The sequence below is a fragment of the Castor canadensis genome, chromosome 18 (assembly GCF_047511655.1).
Source record: "Castor canadensis chromosome 18, mCasCan1.hap1v2, whole genome shotgun sequence".
In the NCBI taxonomy this organism is placed as follows: Eukaryota; Metazoa; Chordata; class Mammalia; order Rodentia; family Castoridae; genus Castor; species Castor canadensis.
The window spans coordinates 46534594-46561848 of record NC_133403.1 but is presented as its reverse complement, the minus strand read 5'-3'; the positions used below and the strand labels follow the sequence as shown (position 1 = coordinate 46561848).

The window sequence follows — 27255 nt, the reverse complement described above, 5'->3', positions numbered from 1 at the left end:
CGCTGTAGCCAGGCCAGCCAGGCAGAACCTTCCTGGGCTGGACTCTTCCTGCAAGTACCTCAGGGTCACTTGGAGCGTCCCCTCTCCAACTTCAGGTCTCCACCCTCCATTTCCTCTGGATGAACTTTCATTTTTAATATTGCAGTTAGCCTTTTTAGTAATCTAATGTTAATTTTATCTTGTAAAAACAATAGCTTAAAAAAGGAAACCTCTCAATCCAGCAATAAAAAGGCAAAGAGCTCAACTCAAAACTGGGCAGAGGGCATCACCAGCAGGTTGTGTGGTGGTGAACCTTGTTTTCTGAAGAAAAAAATAGCAGGAAAATGGGCAAGACTTGGACATTCCACCAAATGAGACACAGAAGCAAGAGGTAGGTGATGAGCACTCTGATGGCCAGCATCATCAGCCATCAGAGTGAGCACCACGCCACACCCAAAGCATGCATAAGACCAAGGGTTCAAGGAGAGCTGGTGAGGCAGCCCCAGGGAAGAACCGACTCCCCAGGCTGAGGTGGGGGTGGCTTGCCTACACAGGCGTTCAAGAACTATCTCCGAAAAAAGAGGGAGTGTGTTGCACGTGTCCACAGAAGGTTCCCACTGAGGCGACTGAGGGAGTGGTCTGGGGGCGCCATGAAATATCCTCCCGGTGCATCTCTGAGAAAACTGAAAGCTGCACTCCAGGCGCTGCACTGCCTGCTGTCACCTTTGAGAGGCCCCCTGCTCCCCTTAGCCTGGTGGTGGAGGCTGCTTCCTGCTAGGAAGGACTCAGCAACAAATCCACCCGGCTGTCCCTGAGAGTCCTTGCCTCGCTGAGTGACGTAGGCCATCCTGCACAGATGGACACGAAGAACAGTGGCAAAGTAATGAGGGTGACCAGTGACACCACACCAACAATTCCAAAGGTTTATTTCCTTTTTTTTTTTTGGTGGCACTGGGGTTTGAACGGTTTATTTCCTTAAATTGGTTTTACACAGAGAAACATAAAAGGGGGGGGACTCACACAAAATTCATTTTAAAAGATGGAGGGCTGGGCACTACTACCTTGTGGAGAAGAGATTCTGCTCAAAGCACACGCAAGCAGCCACGCACATGGCCACCAGGAAGCCAAGGCCCAGGAGGTGGGCGAGGCACCTCCTGCACCTGGCCCCCTGGAGCTCTGAATCCCAGTCGGAAAAAGCAATAAATACAACACTTACTTACATGCAGCAAGGTGGCTGTGGGGCAATGAGAAAGGAAATCAGTCTTGGCGATGTATGCTCGTTTGTCCAAGCACAGTGGCAATATTTCAAGTATTTGCAAAGAAAACACACGTGTTTTGTGTATGTGGCATGTGACTTTGAATCCTTGCTGGGGGAACCACAGACCCACATTTTCCCGTGGACACTAAGATACATTCAAGTAGGTTTGGGCAGAGCTAAGCTGAGCCATGGGCTGGCAGACCAGAGAGGCCCAGGCAGTTGTCCAGCTTGCACCCACCCTGGAGCCCGGAAGACAGGCCTACAGACCCCAAAGGCCACCAGGCGCAAGAGTCCTGCCATCTAGGCGGTCTGGAAAGTTTGTGGGGAGGTTTTGCATATGTGTTATCTTTCCTGTTGCAAATTCCCCTTTGCCTGCCCACCCCACAGAGCAGGACAGTGGGGAAACAGCCAGCCACAGATGCACACATACACTTCAGCAGGTGGCCTGGACAGCAGCCTTGTCACACCCTCAGCCACACATCTGGTTGCCACCACCTCTGGCAGCTAGGCATCTGTGGCAATTCCACACCCTTCCTGTCCCACTCTAACCTGTCCTCCACCCTTTCAAAGCAATTTCTTAAACAACTAAGTTTCCTTCTTTAAAGAAAAAATGAGCTGCGGAAAAAAGAAGACACATTTTAGAAGTAAAGTGTGAAGATTACAACAGCTGTTGTGTTTACAAAGCTCGTGTTTCATACCGACTGTCCCTAAAAGAACATTTAAATACGAGGACTGTCTCTTCTCTGGTGGGTGAGCCTGTCCATCTCCCTTTCAAGGGCCAGGTACAGGCAGTGGTGCACTTGGGGCTATTTATATAGGATGCAGGTGTATCTGCACACGTCCAACACCTGGGAAGGCAAGAGCTGGCTTCCCAGCGGTCTGCGCTATTGGCCGCTATGGGGCCGAGTTCTCCAGTCTGTCTGCATAAAGTGCTTAGGTGACTTACAAAGCTGGGCGGCTGGTCTCAGAGGGAGAGGTTCCTAGAGAGATGGTGGGATGGGGTCGCGGGGGGTGGGAGACCACTCCCCTTTTCCTGGGTAACAGGGCAAGTGAGCCATGAGAAAAAGCTCCCTTTGGCTTGGAATCAGCAACACAGTCTCAGGGCCCTGCCTGTCCTTGAGGTTTCCCTGGGCTCTCAAAGGTGGCGGATGCCCACATATGCCAGCCTGCCACCTCTTGGCTCTGTGCCTGCTTGCTGGAGGAGGCAGCCAGGGAAGACAAGTTCAAAAATTCCAACCCCAGCAGACCAAGGGAGCCGTCCCCTGCATCCTGCAGTCCACCTGCCAGCAGAGACAGGCAGCCAAGGAAGCAAGAGCTACGCCAGGCTGTAGGATTCAGACGCCGTAGCTCCACCCAGCATCCATGCTGGAGCTGACTGGCAACAGTCTCAGCACCATCAAATTAACGCTGAGGTGGACAGACCTGTCCTGTTGGTGCAGCCAGCACACAGAGCCCACCCTACAGCGTTTGCAGAGAGGGTCCAGCTCCTCAGACACAGTCGGCCAGGCAGCAGAGGGTCAGGCACAGATGCCAGTCAGCAGGGCCGAGAGTCTCCGCTCAATGCACAGCTTGCCTGTGAGAGGGACAGTGTGAGCTGGGAGGCGCCTGCCTGCCCACGCAGGCCACGGGCTAGGGCACACTCACACTTAGCAATGCTGTCGATGTCAGCCTGGTCCGTGAGCATGTGTTGCAGCCCCTCCAGCAGCAGCAGGGCCTTGTGGTAGCGTGGCACACAGCCCTCACGGTGCTGAAACATCTCATCCAGGGCGGCTGACTGCACCTGCAGGCAGGGGCTGAGCTGGCGTGACACTGACAAAGGGCCAAAAGCACAGGCTGGCTCCAGGGCGGCGGCCAGTGGCCAGCCAGTCTCAGCACACCTCACACAGTAGTAGACAAGCAGAGAGCGCTGTCGTGTGGAGGGCACAAGCAATGCTATGCCCACATGGCCAAGGCAGCAAGGGAGTTAGGAACTGTAGATGTGCAGAGCCAGGCGAGCAGCTCAGCCCTGTGTGGCCATGTGCTGTCTGACTGGTCTGGCGGTGGCCCTCAACCCCACTGCAGGTCAGTCAGTGTGGTGGTGCTGGCCGTGAGGCTCAAAAGCACTCACTCAGTATTGTTTGTTCCTGCCACTGTGGTGACAGCACAAAGTATCAGCAGCAAGTGGCCAGTCCTGCCCAGGGGGAGGTAGATTTGCCCCCATGGCTTTCCTCTGACAGACACATTTGTTACAAGTACCAATTATCTCAAAACCGAGGCCTAGCGGGGTACTGGTGGCTCACACCTGTAATTCTAGCTACTCAGGAGGCAGAGATCAGGAGGATCAAGGTTCTAAGCCAGCCCAGGCAAACAGTTCACAAGATCCTATCTGGAAAAAACCTATCACAAAAAAGGGCTGGAGGTGGCTCAACCTGTATGTAGGGCCTAAGTTCAAACCCCAGTACCACAAGGAAAAAAAAAAAAAACCAGAGGCAATGTCTTGGGGCCTTGAGCAGAGAGGCACCCTGGCAGCCACAGGCTTCACACTCAAGGCTGTGTGGCCCTGCACAGAGCTTCAGAGGCTGACTTATGGCAAGCGTTAGAGACTAGGCCTCTCTCATGTTAGCTGGGGAGTCTCGGGGAAGAGTGGTTGAGGGCTGGGGAACTGCACAGTAACCTGGTCACCAGGGCCCTCAGGAGGCTGCAGCTACAGCACCGTGCCACGGCCCAGCATGCCTAAGGAGGAGCCACACAGCCAGATACCCACAGAGCCCTACTGCCCGTACCATGTGCACGGCATGGCTGAGGATGAGCCGCTCAGCAGTGACACTGTGGACGCCATCTAGTAGCCGCTGCTTGTCCAAGAGGAAGCGCTGCAGTCGTAAGCTCAGGCCCTGGCAGGATACCACGCTGGCCTTGTACAGCTCATTCAGCCTGCGCACAACTGTGGAGGGAGGAGGAAGGGGTTTGGGGGCGGGGGATCAGCACCCGCTGCAGAGACCAGCTGATCCACAGGCAGAAGGCGCACGGACTCCACCCCACAGGTAGCAGCCTGGATGGCACTTGCAGGGGACATGGGGAGGGAAGAGTAAGCACGTACTGTCCTCATCACAGCCAGTCCCCAGCATTCCCTACCCCTTGGCTAAGCATCACGTCCAGTGTTGCTGTCTGTCCCGTATGACCCCATGTCCTCTGTGCTCAGCACAGGGCTGTGCAGAGGCCTCTGTACCCCAGCTGGAGGTGCTCCTCTCTCTGCTTGGATCTGCCTTTGTGGTCTCCGCTCTCCCACCCTGCCTTGCTTCAAGCTCAGCTGCATGGGTGACAGCACTCACCCTGCTTCACGGTGGATGACAAGCAGAGCTTGCCAGCCCGGATCTGGTCAATAGCAGTCTGCAGGCCAGAGGACAGCAACTCCGCCACCTTCAGGTACAGCACCAGCTGTTCCGCGAAGCTGAGGGCAGTGAGCAGGTGAGAGGCAGTGTAGGCCCCAGGCTGCCGCCCTCCCTGCCCTCAGGCAACACCCACCCCCACTCGCGGCTCAGCAGGCTGATCTGGTCGGCCACCATGCTCTCCTGAAGCTGGTACTCGGGGCCCACGGCCGCCTCACTGGCATTGCCCTTCAGGGCTGCAATCTCTAGGACTTGCTGGACGAACGCGAGCGTGAAGCGCAGGCTGTGCAGGATCTCCGTGTGCTCTTGCTGGGGGAAACCAAAGGTCAGGCAGGGGGCTGAGATGTGGATGCCTACGCAAGGGGAGGTGGGAGGATGGGATCTGCCAGGGATACACAGCCCTCCACCAGAAGCACGCAAACTCCAGCCAAAGGGGAGCCCTGGCCTCACCTCCATGAGGGTCTCCTCTGGGAGGTCAGGTGCCTCAAAGGTCACAGCCCCCTCCAGGTTGGCAGCAAGAGGGTCAGCAAAGCTGCAGCAATGGCCCAGTGCAGGGAGCTCAGGGGTGGCCTCACCGCAGGCCCCAGACACCAGGTGGCGGGCAGAGGAAGAGCCTGCAGAGCCCAGAGAACTCGAGGAGCCCACTGTGGAAAGACTGCCGGTAAGGGACACAGCAGCCAAGGCCACTTCTAACTCTTCAATCTCTACCCCTCTGGACTCCCCTGACTCCCAGGGTCCAGAAGTGCCTTGGTTTATACTTCACTTCATCCTAACGTGGTAACAGGGAAACACAGCTGGCCAGAGCAGCTGAGACCCCACCCTGGAATGCCTGAGGCTCCCCAACACTTGCCCCCAGATCTGCCTGGAGATAAGGGCAGCTAGAGCAGTGCAGCTGAGGAGTGAAGGGGCAGCCTGTGCACCAGGGAGAAAGAGGATGCTGGGGGTATAAGGTAGGGCAGCCAGCACCCTGACTACAAAGATGGCAGGAGCCCCCATGGAGCAAAACACCCCTGGCCAACAGGACAGCCTTTTTAAGCAGCTGGATAAGGAAACCAGTGTCCTAGGTGCTGTTCATTCAGGGAACACCACTTGGTTGTTGGTTTGTTCATTTGTTTTTGTTTTGGTGGTACTGGGATTTGCATTCAAGGCCTCAAGCCACACCCCCAGCCCTGATAAGGGTGCCCACACCTAGGCTTTGGGGGTGGAGAACACACAAAACAACCCTGAACTAAAATGAACCCTACCCTATGGTGCTGCCTGAGCCCCACGACCATTACCTGAAAACATCCTGGTGCGGGGTCCCTGGGGTGGTGTGGTCCCACTCGGGGGAGAGCCCACGGTGAACACCACTGGGGACGGGCTGCTGGATCCTCCAGAGCGGGCTCCTGGGTGCAAGTTCCCTCCGAAGCCAGCAGAGGGTGCTGGAGGACAAGGCAGCCTCAGGGCCTGGTCTGGGACTTTCCACCTCCCACACATCCTCAGTGCAGCCCCCCGACTCCCGCCCCAGAAGGCCCTTCACCTACCAATCTCCATGGGCTTCTCTTGCAGGCTGTCCGTGCTGCCCGAGTCTGAGGCCTGTGTCCCAAATGCAGCCTTAAGGAGCAGGTCAGTAAGGCGGCTGGTACTGAAGGACCTGATGGCAGCAGTGGTGTGAGCAGTAATGATCTGGTAGTGGGGGGCTCAGCAGCGTGGATCCTTGCTTGCCCCACGCACGCTAGACCTCACAAGGTGCTGGCTCCAGCCTAACCAGCCCACAGGTCCTCAGGCCCACCCCCAAAGACGAGTGTCGCCATTGTTCCATCTTAGACAAGGAAATTGAGCCTCAGGAGGGGAGCAACACTGGGGCGGGCCCCCGACACCTGCCACACCGGGCAGCCACAACAGTACAGGATGGTATTAGTGGGTCAGAAGCTGAAGGTGGGACAGCATGGGTCACAACCCTCCTATACCACCCCACTCACCGGCCAAAGGGGCTCCGGGTGTCCTCAGTGGGCCGCAGGCCGGAGCCCAGCGGCTGACCCTGGAAAGGTCCAGCCTCTGAGAGGTCAGGCAATGTGCGGTTCCGAGGGGGTGTCACCACCATGCCCTGCCGGGCTAACAGGGTCAACAGGTTCTGGGAGCTAGGGACCTTGGGAAAGTCGAATGAGGGTATGACCTAGGAAGGAGGGACAATGTTGAGAACACCTGGGCTGTCAGCACGCCCAGGACAACACACCATAGCGGGGAGGGTTTGTGCCGCACCTGCCTGAGGCCAAGCACACGTGCACACTCACTCGTGCGCTCACACGTGCACAACACATCACGCCACACGATCAACACCTGCACACACAATGCTCACAAGCATAACGCACACACTCAGGGCCCTTACAATTCTAGGAAGCTGCTGATATTTACGGTCACCTTTTGCAGACAGGACAACAGGCATGGACCACACAACCTCCCTAGGCTGACAATATGGAACTCTTTTTTTTTTGGTGGAACTGGGGTTTGAACTCAGGGCTCCGTACTTGCCAAGTAGGTGCTCTACCACATTCAAGCAGTATGGATTTCTGAGACTTTTTTCTTTTTTTGATTCAGTGCATCCCAGACTAGCCTCAAACCCCAGGGTCTGGAGTGCTGGGATTACAGGTGTAACCCACACAGGGGCCAGCAGGACTACACCATTACACCTGGTTTGAGACTTCTTTACTTCATCCACACGCCTCAGTGAACAGCCAGTTCTGCCACAGTACCACATTGCCACAGGGAAGCAGCCATGGTTGAGCCAAAAGGCTGCAGAGTCCGGGCTCCTGGAAGGTGGTCTGCAGTCTAGCCCTGTTGTCAAGGCCTCCCGGAGGGAAGGTGCAGTTACCAGATGTGGCAGCCTCTTATGGAGGGCCTGGCCCTCTGTGAGACCTACCCCACTACCTGTCCCACTGTATGTCCCCAGGCAGCCTGAGCGGGACCAGGAAGGGTAATGAGACACTGGGACCTGGCCTTCTTCCACCATCTCCTCCCTTGAGCTTGGTGCTACTGGAAGCTTTACCTTCGTAGGGGAGCCCAAGATGGGGGGCAGGGGACTCCGCTGGAGGAAGTCAGGCAGCTTGGGCGAACCTCTCAAGGGCCGGCAGGACTGCAGCACAGGGCATGGTTGAGGCGGGCTCGCCTGGGGGGGACTGAAGGCAGCTCCCAGCGGATCCGTGGGGGGCTTGGGCAGCTTGGGGCGCACAACGTGCAGGTCGGACAGGTTTGGGGCACTGTGCAGGCGGCAGCCCAGCCCAGCAGTGCGGGGGGAGTGCTCGGGCACAGAAGAGCCTGGGGATGGGACAGTCTTCATTACTACCCTCCAGGCCCTCAGCAGGCAAGTGGAAAGCACATAAAACAAGCTGCCTCTGAGGTGGCCACTCTCTGGACCCCCTGTTCCATAAACAGCACCCCAGGAGACCATGATCTAGTTTCCACATCCCACCTGAGAAAACAGGCACAGAAGGGCTAAGAAATGTACCAAGGCCACACAGCTGTAGAGAAGGGGCCCCCAGCCACCTGGTGTCCTTCACATCCCCAAGGCTGTGAAGCAGTTTCATCGGCTCCCTACTTTTCTTACTTGTGAGAACATGAAGAGGGCCCAAACAAGGGAGGTCACCTATTGCACACCCATCCCAATCCTCAGGCCCACAGCTGGACGGCACTTACCTGGACGCGGGGACCTGCCGACCCGCAAGTCGGCTCCTTGTGGTGAAGGCACCCTGCTCCAGCCCGGCCGCTCGGGGATGGTCCCCACTTGGAAGAAGTGCCAGGGTTAGGCCAGAAGACAGTGGATTCTCCTTGCATGCCCCACCCACTGCCCGAGGGCGCCCTTGCAGGGCCACAGACGCTCAGAGGCTGTGAGCTGCAGCTTACCTTGAGGGGACGGCATGTAAGGCCGGCCTCCACCCAGGGACAACTTCCTGGTCAGGACAGCTCCATCACCATAAGACGGGGGTGAAGGGCTGGCTCTGGCAAAGCCCAGGGGGCTGGTGCTGCCCGATCTGCGGAGGGCAGAAGACCTGCAGACAAGACCAGCACAGTGACGCCCCAACCTTGTGCCATGCCCAGCAATGCTGTGCAGCTCCTCCCTGAGCCGTTACCAGTAAGTGTCATCAGGAGTCACTTCCCCTACTCCACCTCCCAGATCACAGCCCCTACAAGCTGGAGCTGCCCCCCATGCACTTTATGGGAGGTTTGGCAAGTTTGCCTGCCCGAGTTAATAGTGTCTGTGAACTAAGGACACCTGACGTTGTCAAAAGACTCGAGACTGTACACCTGCTCACGCACGAATGCCCCACAGCCCAGGGCTGTGCTGGGGCTCTCGCCACAGATCATGGGACACTCACCGGGGTGTCGGGTGCAGATTCTGCTCAATGCGCTGGTAGTTGTGCACCTGAGTGGGGACCGGGATGGGGACAGAGGCGCCAGACCTGCTACTGGAGAAGGGGCCAGGCCGGCTATAGGAAGAGACAGGATGGGCCACTGGAGATGGTGCCTGGTGGGAGCCCAGATGCCCTAGGGGAAAGGCCCCCAGACCACAGCCAGACCTAAAGAGAGTTGGCTTTCCCACCCTGCATCTGCTCAGCACCATAGGTGCTGCTGTGAAGGTCTCATGTACAGCACTATTGGCCCCCACCCCACAAGTGAGCAGGATGGTCCTCACTGGTATTCCCCATCACCTCCTGTCAACAGCCCTTCTGTGGGATATCAGACAGTCCTGGTATCCAGCCAAGTCTGATCAAGGATGGGGCCTCCAGATGGTGGCAGTCCCTTAAAAGGAAACCCAGACGACACCTGGCCCCTATTTACCCTGAGGGGCTGGGAGAGCTGCTGCAGGTTGGGGAGGGAGATGGGGTCCGGGCGTGGCTCTCCAGGCCAGCAGAGGCCACCAGTGAGCTCCTAGTGGGCAGAAGGGACAGGGACACCTTCAGAACAACATGGCAGACCCCAAACCCTCCCTCACCCCAGCCTTTAGGGGACACAGCAGGTCTAATCCTTCCTGAATGGCCTCACCCCAGGCTAGGGTTACACAAGACCGGGATGATGCCAGTCATTCTGAAGGCCCATTTTTCCTTAAACAGAGGGGTTGGGGAGCTCACCCGCTGCATAGCAGACTGTCTGGCGGGGGCTTGGTACTGACCACCTCAGCAACCAGGTCACCTACAGGTAGGAGATGGCATCTGGACTAGGCATCTCCACTCTTCCAGGCCCACCTAACCCCAATTCCCCATGCCTGCACCCATGTCTCTTTACTCCCCAGACAGAGGATAGAGTCCAGGAAGGATGGCTGCCCATCCAGGCCTGCCCCACAGGGTCTGTTTATCTTCACTCAGCAAACACAGTGCTGAGGGAAGCTTCCAGTATGAGGTACAGGACAAGAACAGGGAGGTATGCAGAAAAAAACTGGAGAAGAGGCGGGACCACTGATTGCCAGCTGACCCTCCCCAAGGGGTCATGCCACAAGGGGGTCATGATTCCAACCATGCCACCTTTGGCAAAGATGCCATCCCAACTGCCCATGATAGAAACAGGTCAGACCCCCAACCTCATTCACAGGCCATGTCCTCACTCACATGTGCGCACATATACAGGGTCCATGTCACACATTTCCTACAATCAATCTCCCCACTATAAACATAACAAGGACTTTCTGCCTGCATAGCAGGCCAACCTGGAAACTGAGCTGGGACCATGACAAAGTCATCCGTGTCACATGAGTCCTTGCTGCTGCCGCCTGAGTCACGGGATCCCTGCAGGAAGCCAGCAGCATCAGCAGGGGAAGTCAGTGTTTTCTGCAGCTGTGGCATCTCTCCCAGGGACTAGAGGACAGAGGAAAGGCTGGTGAGCTAGGAGCGGGATCCCCTAGACTCTGATAAGGCAATCCCATCCTAACCCTGGATAGCTCAGGTGGTTGTGATGCATCTTTTATAAAAGCAAACCAAGGGATGTGGAGGCAGTGGGGATGCAGCCAATGGCAGGTCCTTCAGTGCCCAGGGTACATCATGCTAAGTTCTACTCAGATCTCACAGAACAGGCAACAGTGCTCAACGTGGCTCTGAAAAGAGCCGTACCTCCCAAGGGATAAGCACAGTCCCCTAGAGAGAGGTCAGAGGGCACAAGGCTGAACCAACAATAATCCTGGAGCCAGGCCACAGACTGATGGGACATGGCTCAAGCCCTACCTTGAGGTATGCTCAAAGACTTGGTCTTGTAACTGACGCCACCAAGAGGGGAAGCCAATACTCCCCAGCCCTGGGAGGGGCGCTGGGGGTCCAAGTGGGAGCTGGCAGGGTTAATCCCAGGAATCGGCCTGCACTGGGTGAGGGTCTTAGGAAAAGACCCCATGGCTGCCGTACCAAAAGCTGTTCACCTACTTTCACAGACATAACCTCCATCTCTCAGGACTTAAATGCAGAAACTTGGGCAGGCTGGAGGAAGCAACTTGACTTACCGGTGGGGAGGCTAGGTGAGAAGTGGAGCTGCTGCTGGAGCTGCTGCCGGACCCCGAGCTCGGGTAGGAGGGCACAGGCACAGGTGGGGCTGGGGAGGGGCAAGGATCAGTCTGCAAGGAAACTCCATCCCCTCCCAGTGCAGGGACATTGGCTGCTCAGCAGGGCCAGCCCAGGGACAGGACAAGCTCAAGTATAGCCCATCCCAGCACTGCTCCCTGCACCCTTAGTAGTGTGAGGGGTGGGCAAGCAAGGACCTCCCTGCCCAGCTATCCCCGATGGCTATGATTTGCACCAGCACTAGGCAGTCCCCACCTTGTTACCACTACCACTGTGACAAGTAACAGCACCTCCTACCACCCTCCCCAAGGGAGAGCACCAGCTCAAGGTAATCATAGCAAGAGGCATCTACAGACATGGAGAAGGAAACCACAGGCCCCACTAAGAGCCCGGGGACCCCCAGAGGACTCACACTTCTTGACAGAGGCACTGGCATCCAGGAAGGGATGGCGGAAAAACTCATCTGTGGGAAGAAGGCACTGATTCCTCAGGACCCCCAGGGCCAGGACCCAGCTCCCTGGGGAGCAGAGATGGAGCCCCAGCTAGCTCCACCACTTGTGACATTGGGGTCTAACAGCCTTGCTGCTGGAGAAAGACCCTGGGGTACTTGGGACACCCACTGGCTGCTGTCTCTGGAGGCTAGCAGCAGTCATGGCAAGAGAGCTAGGCTGCACACTTAGGCCGGCCTAAGGTTGGTCAGAGGCAGTGCCCATGCTCGAGCAGGGTTACAGAGGAGGCAGTGCCCAATGAGGAAGAAAAGTGACAACAGGTGAACCTAGACAGGCCCCACCCCAAACAAATGCTTCAAGTGGTTGGGGCGATGAGGAGGTGGGGTTGAAGGAGGCCAAGCACCAAGCACTCACCAAAGTCCATGCGGTCTTTGTGGTTGCGCTGCAGGAGAGCCAGAAGCAGCTGACGCAGAGGAGCCGAGGTCTCCCGGGGGATGCTGGGCAGGGCAAAAGAAGATGGGGCTGACTGAGACTGGTAAAGTGCCTAAGTGGACCCACCTGGGAAGCAGGAACGGATGCTTACGCAGGGACCAGTGTCTTGTTCTTCTCGTAGAACAGGCGCAGGTCCTGAGGGCTGCTGGCCTGTGGAGACAGCAGTGTGAGAGCTAGCTCCCTGCATTCCTGCCTCCTGCATCAACTTGGCTAAGCAAGACTTGCCAGTGTCTGGTCTCAGAGCCTTTCTCCCCAGCTGACTCTCAGCCAGGACCACTGGCCAGCTCACGTGCTCATGTCCACACACCGGACCACACTCCGCCTCCAACCAGAGTTCAGAGGACTGACTGTATAGGGTGGCCAGGGGGCTAGACAGAGCCACTGGACCCGCTCCAACTCAAGGTGGGCTGGCTGGGGCACTTTGTGCATTCCAGGAGCTTGGGGTCATTTGGCCCTCAGGACATCCCTCACTGAGCCACCTGCTGGGACATGCTGAGAGCCCGAAAGGCTGCCATCCCAGGAACAGAGGTGGGTGGGTGATGAAGTCCAATGACCTGGGTAGTCATTGGAGGCTGCTGGGAACCGCACCAGACAGGTCAGCAGGGAAAGCTCAGGGTGACTTTAGGAAACACAGCCCTACCCTGCTGGGTTGCTTACGGTCCTGGGCCCTTCTATGACACGGGATCCTGCTTTCCAGATGGGTGTACACCCTATGCCTGGGTCACAACACCTCTTAGAGGGACACAACTAGCATTCAGAAAGAGATGGTCAAGGAGGACCAGCTTATACAAACACAAGGCACTGGTCTGTAACATGGGTGGAGACAGAGGTGACACTCAACTGATCAACCAGAGCAGTTCTGGCCTTTGCCCTGTGTAAGAAGGCCACTCTCTGGACTGCAAGTGTCTGAATGGTGGGGAGCTGGAGATGGCACAGCAGGCAGAACACATGAGACTTCCATGAGCCAACGCACACCCTCTGGGCTGGGGGCGCTTGCTCACCTGGAAAGGGGCCTTCCCCGTCAGACACTGGTAAATAATGGTCCCGATGCTCCAGAGATCAGCCTTCCCGTCATAGTGCTGGGACATGATGACTTCAGGGGCCTGCAGGGTCAGAACATAGATCAGGGCTGAGGCAGAGGGACATGTGCAGGCAAGAAACACACAGCACCCCATCAGCAGTCAGGCCTGATAAACCCACCACCACACTGGCTGCCACACAAACCAGGCTACAGGACGGACTCAGTGTTGCACACAGGGTTTGACCCGAGGGTCGGACACCCTACAAGGAGCCCCAACCTATCCTGCTCAAGGTGGCAAGTGTGGGCGCGGGCAGACCGAGGGCCACGCACCATGTACATAGGAGAGCCGCAGAGCGTGGCCGCCATCATGTTGGTCTGTAGGTACCTGGCAAACCCGAAGTCAGCTGCAGGACAGAGACACAACAGGACAGCCTCCACTCAGGCTGCTGCAGATAGGCCGCCCGATGGGCCCCAGGGTCCGCCCCCCCACAGGCTTACCAATCTTCACACGGATGTTGTTGGGGTTAGCGCGGCGTCCACCAGGATTCGACAGCAGAATGTTCTGGGGCTTCAGGTCCCGATGGATGATACCCTTGCTGTGCAGCAGCCGCATGGCGCCAGCAATCTGCTGCAGGAAGAGCCTGATGGTGTCTTCACTCAAGGTGCGCATGGCTGTGGGGAGACGGGGGCTCAGCAAGCAAAGCCGGCACTCCCCTGGACACTCCCAGGTGCACAGAGAAGAACCCAACAGGGACAGGTGTGCACATCCAGAGGCACCACTGCTGGCCCACTGGGACTCCCACCAGAGGCCCCGCCAGGCAGACAGCACAGGTAAGACCATCCCTGCAAGCAGCCAAATCCATCCCCTCCTGTGGGCTGGAAGGGGCTAGCAGCCCTTCGTCCTGCAACCCCTCAGTCCACCTGCTGGTTCTGCAGGAAAACGTCTTCCCATGTCCCTTTCATCTCCCTTTCCCCTTCCATGTCGCCCCAAGCAGCTGGCTGTCGGTGTTCCTGACAGCCCTGCTCCTCTTTGTCAGTTTATGATCATCCATGCAAACCTTCTAGTGTCTTCTTCACCCCCTAAGGCAAGCACCAGGCCAGCCACTGGTTTGGGGACATGTCCCCAGGGTTCTGGCCCACTGTGGCTGGCAGGTGAACTTGGAGCAGGCACAGCAGAGACAGAGAAGACAATGCCTTCACCAGCAATGGGCTCAGGATAGCAGGGAAGCCTCATGTCCAAGGTAGCTCCAGTGGCCCCAGTGAGCCACCATGTGGTTTAGGACTGGTGTAGAGATGTAAGACAACCCCTGGGAGGGAGCAGCAGCAGCAGTGGCTTTCAGTTGCCAGGTACCCAAGTAGGAAAGCCTAAGGACAGCCACCCACAGCCAGGCAGGCAGAGAAACCCAAAGACACTCACCTCAAAAGATATAGACACACACCCTGCAGACACACCTCAGAGGCACACCCAAGAGAGACCTGATGTTCACCTCATACTAATATCCAGGCCCCTAAATCCCTTCTGGGAGCCAGGCTCACCCTGGGGGAGTGCCAGAAGGGGCCTATATTTATGCTCACTACAGAGACGCTCCCAAACACCCTCATGTAACCTGCCAACCCTGAGAGAAGCCACCGGGCCTCCTCATGCCTCCCTCCCTCCAAGCAGGCAGGTGGTACTTAAGGCTGGCCTGGGACCAACCTGACACCTTTGGAGCCTGGACACTGGCCAGGAACAGCCTAATCACTGAAGCTCATGGGCCCAGTGGGCTGCATGTTCACTACAGAGGACAAGAGCAAATACTTAGCAGACAGGGACCAACACCCCTTTGCTTCCTGATTGACCTTCACCCAAAGGGCACTATCCCAGCAGACTCACATAGGGCCATCAAAGATCGAGTCTGACCTGCCAGTACTAGCCAGTGTCCTTGCCTGGGAAGGTGTCCAGAGTCCCCCAGCAAAGGGAGGAGACCCCAAAGCAAAAAAGGCTACCCCCACAGTTAGGGTATGAATGTCTGTCCCCTACATGATGAGGCCCTCAGGAGGTGAGCCTCTGGGATTCTCGCCCTTATAAGGCATCCTGAGAGAGCAGTCTGCCCTTTGGGCCACAGACCTCAGCACAAAGGTGTCATCAATCAGGGATGCTGGGGCCTCTGCAGCCCATGACTGGAAGTGATCAATCCCTGCTGTGTATCAATTTCCCAAGACCAGGTTCTGTTAGTAGCCCCAGAGACAAAGATGGAGAACCCCACTCCATCCTCCAGGTTTTCAGGCCAGAGGCCAAGCCTCTGCCTGACTCCCACTACCTGGGACCCACAGCTTCTGGAAGGGTTCTGTGGATGCTCTACTCACTTAATGCCCTGGTCCACCTTCGCCATTCATGAAGAGACCACACAACACTCAGGAGTCTTGTCAATTCCACCCATCACAGCCCACCCATTCACTGTCCTCCCCAGTATAGTCCCTGGGCCCTTCTGTTCCTGGCAGCCCCCCTGATCGGCTATATGCACCCTCCTCCCAATTCCTCTATTCGAATGCTTTTCCCCCCATACAATCACTCAGCTCAACTCCACGTGAGCCAAAAGCTGCCTTCCCTGCCACCCCCTACTACCCCCTCCCCACAACACTTGCTCTGACCCACGCCACCTCATTGGCTCTGCCCTGAGCGTTGCTGCTCATCCCTGCCCTGTCCTCCCCTCAAACAGAGTGAACCCTCTGACTTCTAACCGTCTGGTCACAGCCACCCCCAATCTCATTGGAAACAATAAGTAGCTGTGGAAGGACAGATGACAGAGTGCTAACAGTCAAAAACGGCAGGGGCTCCTCATATTTACAACTGAGAAAGACCCAAGGCCACAATCAGCAGGAGGTGGTTTACACTGGGCCACCCTCCCAGGCTGCAGTGCTGCCTGGTTGTGCTGTGTCCACTCACTGTGCAGGTAGTCAGCCAGGTCCCCGCCGTTACAGTACTGCAAAAGACCAGCAACAAGGTCAGAGTGTGGCTAGGGACCCTTCAGTCTATCTGCCTCCTCCCCTACGCCTGCTCCCTGAGCCCTTGGGCACCTCCAGCAGGGGACATCAATGGTCAATGCTCATTGCTCCCTAGCCCACCATCTGCCTCCCTCTGTGGTACATGCCATGGATATATGCCTGGCCCTCCAGAACTCACCTCCATGACCAGGTAGACTGAATTGGCCATTTCCTGCAAGACAGAGAAAAGGCCATGAGCCACTTGGAGAAAATGCCATTGGGGCACTGATTCTGGGTGCTCCAAACCACAGAGTTCTCCACATGCCACCTGCTCACAAGGCTTCAGGCAGAGTGGACACAGTCAGGCCCTGGTGGCCCCTTTGGGTTAGGAATTAGCCTTATCAACACCTGGGAGAAAGGGCACCTGTGGCCAAGTTGATTTTGGATGGTGTAGGTTGCATTTCGTGGCCATCTGAAATATGGACCAGAGTGACGGAGCAGCAGCCAATGAGGACCATTTGAGTGGAGCATGGACCCCAAGCCTGAAGGTCTTGGTCAGTGTGAGGGCAATATGGGTCCTGGCACTAAGCTGGTGGGTGTGGCCTGTCTCCTGTGAATGGTGACTCCTGGCAAAGAAGAGCCTCAGTGGAAGGGTCCAGGCCAGGGTATGGGCTGACCTTGACGGCCACCCCCCCCCCGCCCCCGCCTCAAGGCCAGGAGCTGTGTAACTTCCAGCTCCAGAATCAAAGACACCAACAAATTATGAGTTGTGGCTGCCAGGCTGAGTTAGCAGCCAGGATCCAGCTGCCCGGACCCCACCTAGTAGGCTCAAGCTGATGCCTGTCCCGGCCTCATCTCTTTCAGTGAAGGCATCCTGGCTTCCCCCTCTACTGCTCAGCCATCCACTCAAACAGACCCCCAGTTCCAGCACCAGCGACATGCTTTCCTTAACTCAGCAAGAGCCCACAGCAGCCTGACCTGGTGCCCAGAAAACAGCACCCTCCTCACAGCTGGTTGGTGCAGCCTACATCTGTGCCAGGCTCTAAACCCAGTGCCTCCCACTCCTCATAGTAACCAGAAGAGCCACACTCACTAGTGTCTCATGGATGAGGAAACTGAGGCCCAGGGGCCAAAGCAGACAGGCTAGTGCTGGTCAGCCTATGATTCTTGCTGTAGGCAGTATCTTCCCTAGGAGGGCAGCTCCACCAGCAGAGCACAGGGAGTTGGGAGCCTCAGGAGGGAGCCCTTCCCCTGTCACTCTGTCTCCCTCGTGCAGCCTAGCAGAATGTACTACGACCCCCAATCCCAGGACACTCTAGGAGGGGATCAACACTCCACCTCACAGAGACTTCAAACTGTAGTCCCTCAAACTACAAAACCTACGTGGCTGGCACCCACAAACCCCGAAGCTCTAGAAGCAGAAGGGGCAGGAACTATGAGGGGGCTGCAGGAGGAGCGCTTATCAGAGGCCTGTGGGAGTCAGACACACTCAACCCCAGGCTGCACAGCCCACCCGCCAGTAGCCAGCTGCCACCCTGCCCCACGTGTCAACACCAGGTCCTAAGCATGCCCTCAGACATGCAATAGATTGTCCCCATGCCAGCAGGACTAGGACCCCTGCCCAGTTCATTCCCAAGACCAAGGCCACATATGAACATACTCCTAGGGGAACAGACAGAAGCTGAGTGACATACCAGCTGTGTGACATGTTAGTCCCTGTGAATATAAGCAGCTCACCTCCTGCAGCCAAAACAGGATGCACTAAGAGCTGTGCCAGAGAAAGGGGTGGGGGGCAAGGAAGCAGGCTGAGGGTGCGCTTGGGGTGGTCAGCTTCCACACGACCCACTGTGCTGCCCCCTATCCTCCCAGGTTCCAGAGAGAGGTGCATCCTGGCAAGGAGGCTTCATAACCTGAAGCTGAACAGGCAGTCCACAAAGGCGGGGCAGACCAGTGCTTATATGCCGCTGTCCCAGAGTCCTTGTCTGAACCTGCCTGCCCCGCCCCAGGTGAAGTGACCCAAGGAGCCCTGGCCTTGGCTCCACCTCCCACCTCCACCTTCCAGGCCAGCTGCGGAGGAGAGATAACACAGAGGCAGGTGGAGCTCTAATGCCACTGAGAGGCAGAGGCAAGGCTCAAAGAGGCAGGGACCAGGATAGAGGGACAGCCAGAGGCTGCAACAACCTGGCAGGAGTCAGAGCCAGGAGAGGGCGTAGGGCAAGGCAGGAGGTGATAAAGATAATGACCCAGAAACAGCTTAGGCAGCAGCAGCACCCACTCCTTTCCAGGAAGCTTCCACACACAGCCAGGGCGACCAGGACGACTGGGCCCCTTGCCCTAGAATAGGCACAGCTGGAGGGTGACAGAGTGGAGACTCAGACTTGTCCTAATCATCAGCCTTCTCTCCAGGACTTAACCCACGAGAGCCCAAAACCTACCCAGTGAGCCAGGACAAACACGGACAGTGGCAAGGACAGAGACAGACCTGAAGAGACATAAGTGCAGGGTGGGCCATTCCCCGCAGAGCTCACACCCAGGACTGCCGGAGCCAGGGGCCTCTTATCTTCCACCCAGGGACTATGAGATCCCAAAGCAGCCTCCTTCCTCCCCAGAAAGGTAAGACTCACATGAGGTCCCCTTCATGCCCATGAAACTTGGCAGGAGGCCCTGGGCCCTGCATGCTCCCCACAATGCCCATATCCTAGCCAGGGCTCTCCCCCACAACCCCATCACAGGGTGCCTGCCTATCTCTCCTCACAAAGCCACTGCTCTCCAGTGCTAGGGCCATAGCTCCACCCCCAGGCTCCTGGTCTCACTCCTTGGGGCTCACAGATGGCACCCCCCCTAGAGGCCTGCATTCCTAGAGAACCCTCCAGCTGCCCCCACACCACCCTGCTGTGCTAGACTGTGCTCATGCTTCCTTAAAACTTTGGTGGGCTGACCCCAGGACTCCCAGCAGGCACAAGTCCCGGCAATCCAGCCTCTTTCCATTCTCCAGACTGCCCTGGGCTAGGCAGCAGTCAACCCCACTCAATGTTGCTACTTGGCCTGGTCCCTGGTCAGCCTCTCCCACAAGGTGCTCTTGGGCACAGGACCCAGAGGAGCTATGAGGCAGGGTGGGGCCACCTCAACACAAAGCATCCAAGGCCTCAGGAGACCCAACACAGGGCCCCCTATCAACTTCCCCCACTGCCCCTGGACCAGCAGCTCTAGACAGGCCCTTAGGCTCTGGGCCTCAGTCCTCTATCAGTAAGCATTCATAGGGCCTACTCCTCGTACCTCATCAGATCTCAAGGAACTCCATGATTCCCCCAGTAACCCAGGCGACAGGGATGCTCACTAGGCCCACTTCACAGACAAGAAAACCAAGGCTAAGAATCTGCAAAGTGGCAGGGCCAGTCCAGGCAAGCTGGCTCACACACCGGCTCGCAATCTCTCGGCCTGTGCCATGTCAAGCCAGTAGCTGTCTGGGACTACACAGCCACTGGGAGAGCGCCATCACCCTGCTCCAGCCTGCCAAGGACAAGGAGGTGGGGCCAAGCCACACCGCCAGCTGGGCCAGATGCCTGGTGGGGAGCTTTTCCAAGAAAGCAGCAGGCCTGAGCCTGTCCCAAGCCCTCCCTCTTCCCTCCACCATGTACACCTGGGGCCACCCTCCCTGTGGAAAATGGCATTCTCTGGGACCAGAGTGGGAGGCAGAAGCCAGAGCACAGCGTCAGTGGCCACAGCTGACCTGCCTCTACCCGTGGGCCCACACAGAACCCAGAAAACAGAACCCAGAACCCAGACAGGCATCGGGTTCCATCTCTTCAGCCTCTGCTCAGCTAAATTTGGTTTTCACAAGTTCCCTTGGAGTGCAGGGACCCTGCTGGACCCTTAAGCACAGACTTCTGAAAAGGCCAAGCACACAATCCCAGAGACTGCTGGCAGACAGTATCTGCAGGCATGTCTCACTCAAGAGCAGGTTTTCAGGAACCCTAACAGAGGCAGCAAGCAGGCTACACCTTGTCAGTGGAAACGTCAGGCTCCCAGCATGTGACCCCACCTAGCAGGCAGGTGCCATCCCTTGGCAGGTCACAGTTGGCAGCGGGACAGAGCAAGGCTTCAGATACAAAGCAGACCCCTCTGCTGGGTGCTCTCCTGAAGGAGTTGGTTAATCCTACCCTATGAACAAAGACCTCTCATAGACACAACAAATCCCTCAAAAGGAGAGCCTTGGGGACAGGGATGGTCTGCTGGAGCAGGGAAGCTGCACAGGCATCCAGGCATGTAGGCGGCAGCGCATCCAGGGGCACAAAGGTGCTTTGCTCAATAGGCTCCCGCTCCCACCCTCCGCCAACACTGCTCTGGGATGGCAGGCACACCACTGGCAGGCTCTGACCTACTTAATTCTCTGGGCTGCAGATGGTGGCAGGGCCACAGCCTCAGTAGACATGGCTACTGAGCCTTCTCAAGCTGGTCTCTGGACAGATCCCAGAAGGGAAGGACCCACCAGAGAAAGAAGTCCACCCACGTTGGCCCTAGGCCCCCAGCAACTGCCCACTGTTGCTTATTCCTGCCCCCTTGATATCACTGGCCCTGCTGGGAGCTCAGCGGCAGAGCCAGGCAGGTCCCTGAGCCCTGTGCTGCTTACCAGCCACGGTAGGGTAGAGATCTGACCCCTCCAAGAAGCCACAGGGCAATACTCCACTCAGAAACACTAGAGGCAGCCAGTACAGGGGAGCATGCAGTCCTCAGGAACATAAGTCCACATGTAGTCTTTCCTGAGACCAGCAGCCCTGGCCAGTGCACTGACACCTACCACAGCAGGTCTCTCCGCCACCAAGATAAGACCCCACCATCCATCCAAGGAGGGGCACCAACATCAGGGAACAGTCCCGCTGCAGGGATTACATGCTTACAGAGGCAGAATATCCCTCAAACAAAGGCTGAGATTCCACTTCCAGGAAGTTCAAAGACTGGCCAGGCAGGGGTCAAGAGCCCAGTTCAGACAGGAAGACAAGAGAGGAGAACAAGGGACACAGGTGGCTTCAGAGGGCAGCCTATCTACCAGCAGCTCACTATGCATTTCATCATGAGCTTTGTAGTCTCCAATCTGTCATATACAACTTAAACAGCAAAAACCAGCTGGGTACTGGGGCTCACCTGTAATCCCAGCTACTCAAGAGGCAGAGATCAGGAGGATCGTGGTTGAAGGCAGCCTGGGCAAATAGTTCCGTGAGACCCTCTCGAAAATTTCGAACACAACAAAGGGCTGGTGGAGTGACTCAAACAATAGAACACTTGCCTAGCAAGAGTAAGGCCGTGAGCTCAAATCCCAGTATCGCCAAAAAACAAAAAAACCCAGCCCTTTTGTGGTTTGTAAGCATGAAGTCAAGGTCATCACACCTGTGTGAAATGTGCCTCTCTCAACCCTTGGGATGACACTGATTCATTACTCTTCTGACACACACACCAAAAAAAAAAAAAAGTTAATGAAACAAAGTTAAACCAGGCATGGTAGCACATACCTGTAGTCCTAGCACTGGGTGAAGCTGAGACAGGAGGATCGTAAATTCAAGGTCAGCCTGGGCTACATAAGGATATTCTGAAAAATAACAAAAAACAGGGTTGGAGGAGTGGCTTAAGCCCTAGAGTGCCTGCCTTGAGATCACAAAGACCTGAGTTCAAACCCCAGCACACGGAAAAACAACAACAACAACAACAACAACAACAAAACAATAGCAAAAGCCAGGACCCTGTGGCTCATGACTGGAGGCAGAGATCAGGAGGATCACAGTTCGAAGCCAGCCCCAGGCAAACAGTTCATGAGACCCTATCTCGAAAAAAACGCGTCACAAAAACGGGCTGATGGAGTGGCTCAAAGTATATGCCCTGAGCCCCAGTGCTGGGAGAGAAAAAAACAAAAACAAAAACCTATAAAACACAAACAGAAAAATCACTTCAACTCTGCAGGTGATGTACAGACCTGCCTGGTCCCGGAGGCCTCCACACAGCCATGATTGGAGCACAAATCCAAGAGTTCCCTCAGCCTGCATCACTCCCCCTGGAGGGCTGGCCTGGCAGCCCATCCACTCTTAGGAAAGGGGTCACAGCCAAGTCCCCATCACACAAGGCCAGAACACAGTGGTCACTGCGGGAAACCCCCTCAGCCCAGGCATCAGCCAGCAGTGAATTCAGTAAGCTGGTCTGTCTTCAAGACCTGGGTGAATCACCTCCAGGCAACCCAGCAAGGTATATGGCTGCAGAGAACCAGTCTCTAGGTGGTCATCCCTGAAATGCTGTCACATTGGCAAACTCTGGGTCTGTGTCCACAGCTCAATACCTAGGTTCAGGCAGCGCCTGCTCTCTCAGCATGAGAACATTCAGACACTGCACACTGCACTGAAATGAAAGCGAGCCCACCCCTCCTGACCTCCGGAGGGAGGTCAGGTGTCCCAGTTGCCTCTCCACAGGTCTGTTGGACTCAGAAAGGGTTCAGAGGGCTGAGGTTTAACTCAGTAGGATAGCACTTGCCTGGCATGCACAAAACCCTGGGTTCAATGCCCAGCACCACAGGGAAAAAAAATAACCTCAACAGACAAATAACAAGGAGGACACTCTATTTGCAAGCTATCATAAAAGAACTAATTTCTTAAAATATAAAATATAAAGATGTACAGATCAGTAACAGTAACTTTAATACAGCACTTCTATTAAGCAGGCACAGTTCAACACACCTAACACACATCAACTCAAACTACCTTGCTTCAGGAGTAGAAAGGAGGTACTGAGAGTTTACTGAGCTAACATCTCACAGGACTCAGAGACAGGGAGTGTGACTCAGGCCTAGGCCACTACCTCCATCTCATCCAGCCTCAAGAGGAAAAGGGCTAAGAGCCTGTTGGAAACATCTATCAGAGGGTGTATTTCCAACACTCAAACCATCCTACCTGGCCAGGACAAGTCTGAAAGCTGACTTCCCCGCAGGGATGAGGGAGCAACCACTGACATGGCCTCTCTGGAGGGCAATTTGGCAACAGCCACCCAAACCACATCACATAGACACACCTCTTGCCCAGGAATCCTACTTCTAGGAATCCATCCTGTGGACCAACAGTAGCAAAAAAGCTGGAGTCAGCATGATCACATGTAGACTTGCCAGAATCCCAGAATAGCTTCACATCCCATCAACAGGTGGTATGATGAAATCAACCAGAAACCACCAGCCATGCAACACAGAAACAATGAGGATGACGAGAATGACAACAATGATGGCACCCAACACCTCCAAGGTGGGCCCTGGACCAGAAAACATGCCCTTTTCTCTTTTGTTTTTTTGCAGTACTGGGGATTGAACTCAGGGCCTACACCTTGAGCCACTCCACCAGCCCTTCTTGTTTGAAAAAAGGTCTTTCAAGATAGGGTCTCCAGAACAATTTGCCCAGACTGGTTTGAGCTGCGATCCTCCTGGATCTCTGCCTCCTGAGTAGTTAAGATTGAGATTACAGGCATAAATCACCGGCGCCTGGCTCAGAGAATATGCTTTTATCCAAGCCTCATAACTCATGGCCTCTACTTGATAGAGGAAGAGATGGAGGAAGAGGTCAAGATGCATGCAGCCCATGCATGGCAGAGCCAGGACCGGAACCAGGTCATCCAGCCTTGCCGCAGTATGGCTCTGAACCACTGAGCTTCCAGATGGCTGCTCCAGAAAATCAACATGGGACCCTTCTGATGTGGACTGAGTGTAACAAAAAACAGAGCCTTTTCACCTCCCCGAAGACATTCTCAAATGCAAAAAATCACAGTGGAGGACAGCAGGTGTGGTGTGCTTATAGTGATGGTCCTCCTAAGACCCAGAAGCCTTCAAGGAGAGGGCAGTGAAACTCCATCTGCCCAGTGATGGGAGAATAACCTTTGACCACACTCTCCTGCGGTATATGGGAACTTTCTAGGCAAATCATTTATTACTCATTTTTAAAAGCAAGTCCTTTTTTCTGGCCCTGGTGTCCATATCAAATATGTCTTAAGGATAAAGGGCAGAGCAGGGTGGTGGTGACTCACACCTGTAATCCTAGCTCTTCAGGAGACAGCAATAAGAAGGATGGAGGTTTGAAGGCAGCCTGAGCAAATAGTTCGGAAGACCCTATATGAAAATACCCAGCACAAAAAAGGGCTGGTGGAATAGCTCAAGTGATAGAGCACGTGCGTAGCAAGCTTGAGGCCCTGGGTTCAAACCCCAGTACCTCCCCACCCCTCAAAAAAAGGATGCCAGACAGAAATCCCCGTATATCAATGGTAAGAGTGGACAGAGACCTAGTCAAGAAGCTCTGGTCCCTGGAGCCCAGGGAGAGGCTACGGCTTGCATTTCTCAGCACTTCCTCTGAGCAGAGGAAGCCATAGTGTTGGCAACACTAGAGGAAGTGGCAGATGCCCACAATCAGGTGTGTGACCAACTGGATGGAGCAGGGACCAGAAGAACATCAGAGGGAGGTGTAGGTCCCAGGTCAGCTCAGGGGCTATGGAGATGATCCCTGGAGTCCAATCCACTATTTGTCCAGTCCCAGAGGGCCTGTCCTGTAGATGCCCAGATAAGGAATGTGGGTGCCAGGAGGGGAGCACAGTGGTGTGGGCCAGAGGGTCTGTCCCCAGGCAGAACAAACCCATCTCTCTGCTGTTGGTCCCCATGAGACTCACGAGCTTCAGAGCACGGAGGAAGAATGGAGGAGATAGGATGGAGAAAAAGGGGAGGGACCCGGGGGAGGGAGGAGGGAAAAGGAAGACAGGCAGGAAGAGCAGTCTCCTGGACCCAGAACACAATGTCTTTGGCGATTTCCAGGTACTCCCGGTCACACTGGGCCTGGGCCCTGCCCACATGTCACCTCATGACACGTCACAACCCCAAGGCCACAGTAAAGCTGACAGCTGAGGGAAGGAGGAGGCCACCAAAACACAGACACCCGCGCCGGGAACTTCCCTCAGCCAGGGCTGGTCCCGTGGCCCCAGTAAACAGGTTTCAAAACCATTAGTCAGCATTCTGGCAGACCTGCCTCAGGTTCCTGGTCCCCAAGCCAGGCAGCCAGGGCCCCCAGCCCCTACCACCGATAGGCTCAGGGGCCTGGGAGCAGCACGGAGGATGGCCGACCGGCCAGCTTGCCTGCTGGGCCAAACAGACCTGAGGTGGCCTCATGGGCTGCTGAGTCCAGCAGGCCCAGTCCCAACAGCCAGCAAGAAAGAATCTCCGGCGGCCCCTCCCCCTCCCGGCGTCTGACGCAGGAGAGACCGGCCAATGCCAGGCCACTGGAGCAATGTCAACAAACAACCGGCCAGCCCAGACAGGTGGGCCTGCCGGGGACACCAGACTAAGTCAGGGCCACTGGGTCAGACATGGGGAAGGGGAGCTCCCAGAGTCAGGCCACTCTGAACGGAGAAGATATACCACAGGGTCAGGGCAACAAGCCTCCCACATCCACTGCTGTGTCTGTGACAGCCAATAAAGCTAGGGGGTTGCAAAACACCTAGTAGAAGACAAGCCACAGATGAGGTCTCTGGGGTCCCACAGGGCCTTAAAGCTGGCCAGACCAGAGACATCCCATGTCTATATTCAGACACCCAGCTCCTTCCTGGGAGAGTGACACCACCCCTCCCCCACTCCCACAGCAGCAGCAGCAGCTGCTGGTGGCCTTACCTGGAAGTCATACAGTGCCACGATGTTTTCGTGCTTTAGTTCCTAGGACAAAAATCCAAGTTTCTCATAAGCAAGGCCAGAGCTGGCCCAGCCTCTCCTCCCTCCTCAAGGTGCCGGCTCACCTTAAGGATTTTGATTTCCTTCCCCAGCAAAGTCTGGGATTTGGCGAGGTTCTTCTTGTTAATGCACTTGACCGCGACCTCCAGGTCATGCTTCTGAAAACCAAGCATGGACCTTCAGGGCTAGGGTCACTCCCCAGGCTGGGGCCACACACATGGCCTGAGATGGCTCACATAAGGGTCATGGGGTGGGGGGAGCGGGGGTCCCAGAGGAGGCCAGGTAGGGTTCTTGACTAGGCTGGGGGCTCAGAGCCCAGGTGCAGTTTCAAGGCTATTTCCAGGGCTAGGGACAAGGATGACTTCCCCCACGACCCCCTCCCCAGCTGGGGTCCCAAGGTAGGAGTCCTAGGTTGGGGTCCCATGTACGTTTTGTAACCAGGATAGCAGGTGGGTCTTTAGGGCTGGGTTTTGAGTGGGGTAGGGTACTGGACTGGGTCCCCAATGGGATAGAGTCCTGGGCAGCTAAGGGGCCCCGGAGATGGGCTCCCACGCTGGGCTCCCCTACGGGATCTCGCAGCTAGAGTCCGGGGTTGCGGGCCGGGCTGGCGCCTCACTCACCTCGCGGTGGCGGCCCTTGAAGACCACCGCGAAGGCGCCGTGCCCGATCAGGTCCTTGCGGGAGAACTCGAATCTGCCCACGATCTCGGTGCCCCCGCGGCCGGGCTCCATGGCGCGCGCGGGCCGGGGGCGCGGGCCTGTGAGCGGCGGGCCGGGGCGCGCGGGACTCAGGCAGAGACGCGGGCGGCGGGCGGGCCGGGCGCGCGGGGCCGGGGGCGCGGGGCCGGACGCGGGTTCATGGCCGGGGCCGCGCGCCCCATCGGGCAGGCCCGGGCCGGGTCCCAGCCCCACGGGCCCGCGGGCCTGGCGGCGCGCTCCCTCGGCGTCCGCGGCGGCGGCCTCGCGACGCTGACAATCCGAACCCACTCCGACTGCGACTGTGGCTCCGACCGGACGCCGACTCCGAACCGACTTCCAGCTTCAACCCCGCACAGGCTGCGGTTACAGCTCCGGCCCTGGCGGGGAAACAAAAGAGCCGCGGCGCCAGGGCCTCTGAGCCTGAGACGCCGGCGCAGCCGCACTGCGCGGGGGCGGGGTCTGGAGGGGGCGGGGTCTTTAGGGGGCGGGGCCAGGACCTCGTGGGTGGTAGAACTGGTGGTGGGCGGGGCTTGGTGGGGCGGACCCTGAAGGAGCCCGAAGCCTCGTAGGTGGTGGAGTCATCAGCGGGGCGGGCCTTATCGGGTGGGCGTGGTCTTCGTTGGGCGGGGTTTGTGGTGGGCGTGTCCGTTGCGTTAGGCGGGGCCCGGGTGGAGGAGGATAGCCCAGCCTGCTGGGGTGTGTGCGGGGGTCGCCCTGCCCTGAGGCTTTCTTCCTGTCTTTCCAGTCTGTCTTTGCTGTCCGGTGGCTGCCCGGGTCGCTTGTTTGCTCT

At 56.8% G+C, this 27255-nt stretch overlaps 1 protein-coding gene and 1 non-coding gene across 6 annotated transcripts; one reads left to right on the top strand and one right to left on the bottom strand.

Annotated features, from left to right (window-relative positions):
- Positions 1 to 888: 888 nt before the first annotated feature.
- Positions 889 to 26545, bottom strand: Ulk1 (unc-51 like autophagy activating kinase 1). Of its 5 annotated transcripts, none has more exons than XM_074061197.1 (28): positions 26388 to 26545; positions 25833 to 25925; positions 25711 to 25752; positions 16243 to 16275; positions 16006 to 16042; positions 13578 to 13751; positions 13410 to 13483; positions 13060 to 13161; positions 12150 to 12208; positions 11981 to 12063; positions 11530 to 11580; positions 11060 to 11148; positions 10280 to 10427; positions 9708 to 9768; positions 9418 to 9507; positions 8955 to 9065; positions 8482 to 8627; positions 8275 to 8361; positions 7628 to 7896; positions 6564 to 6757; positions 6126 to 6235; positions 5880 to 6023; positions 5053 to 5216; positions 4739 to 4911; positions 4546 to 4664; positions 4000 to 4157; positions 2882 to 3046; positions 889 to 2810 (listed from the first exon to the last, which is right to left on the bottom strand). In XM_074061197.1, the coding sequence occupies exons 1-28, from the start codon at positions 26496 to 26498 to the stop codon at positions 2772 to 2774; spliced, it is 3126 nt and encodes a 1041-aa protein (XP_073917298.1). In that variant the 5' UTR covers positions 26499 to 26545; the 3' UTR covers positions 889 to 2771. The 5 variants fall into 5 exon arrangements, with proteins under 5 accessions (XP_073917298.1, XP_020036809.1, XP_020036810.1 ...); XM_020181220.2 differs by having other exon boundaries at positions 5053 to 5246; positions 26388 to 26544; XM_020181221.2 differs by having other exon boundaries at positions 2882 to 3017; positions 5053 to 5246; positions 26388 to 26544.
- On the top strand, positions 21387 to 21488 carry LOC141419132 (small nucleolar RNA U13). Its single transcript, XR_012443792.1, has one exon. It is a non-coding gene; the product is annotated as a small nucleolar RNA U13 (small nucleolar RNA).
- Positions 26546 to 27255: the final 710 nt, after the last annotated feature.

What these genes read in the sequence shown, in the direction of transcription:
- Ulk1 (XM_020181220.2), bottom strand. Translation starts at nt 26,498, where the DNA reads ATGGAGCCCGGCCGCGGGGGCACCGAGATCGTGGGCAGATTCGAGTTC. An exon ending in AGGAAATCAAAATCCTTAAG is followed by an intron (nt 25,753 to 25,832) that starts GTGAGCCGGCAC and finishes TTTTTGTCCTAG; the next exon opens with GAACTAAAGCACGAAAACAT. An exon ending in AGCTCTCCCAGCCCCTCAGG is followed by an intron (nt 9,066 to 9,417) that starts GTAAATAGGGGC and finishes CTCTTCCTATAG; the next exon opens with CCGGCCTGGCCCCTTCTCCA.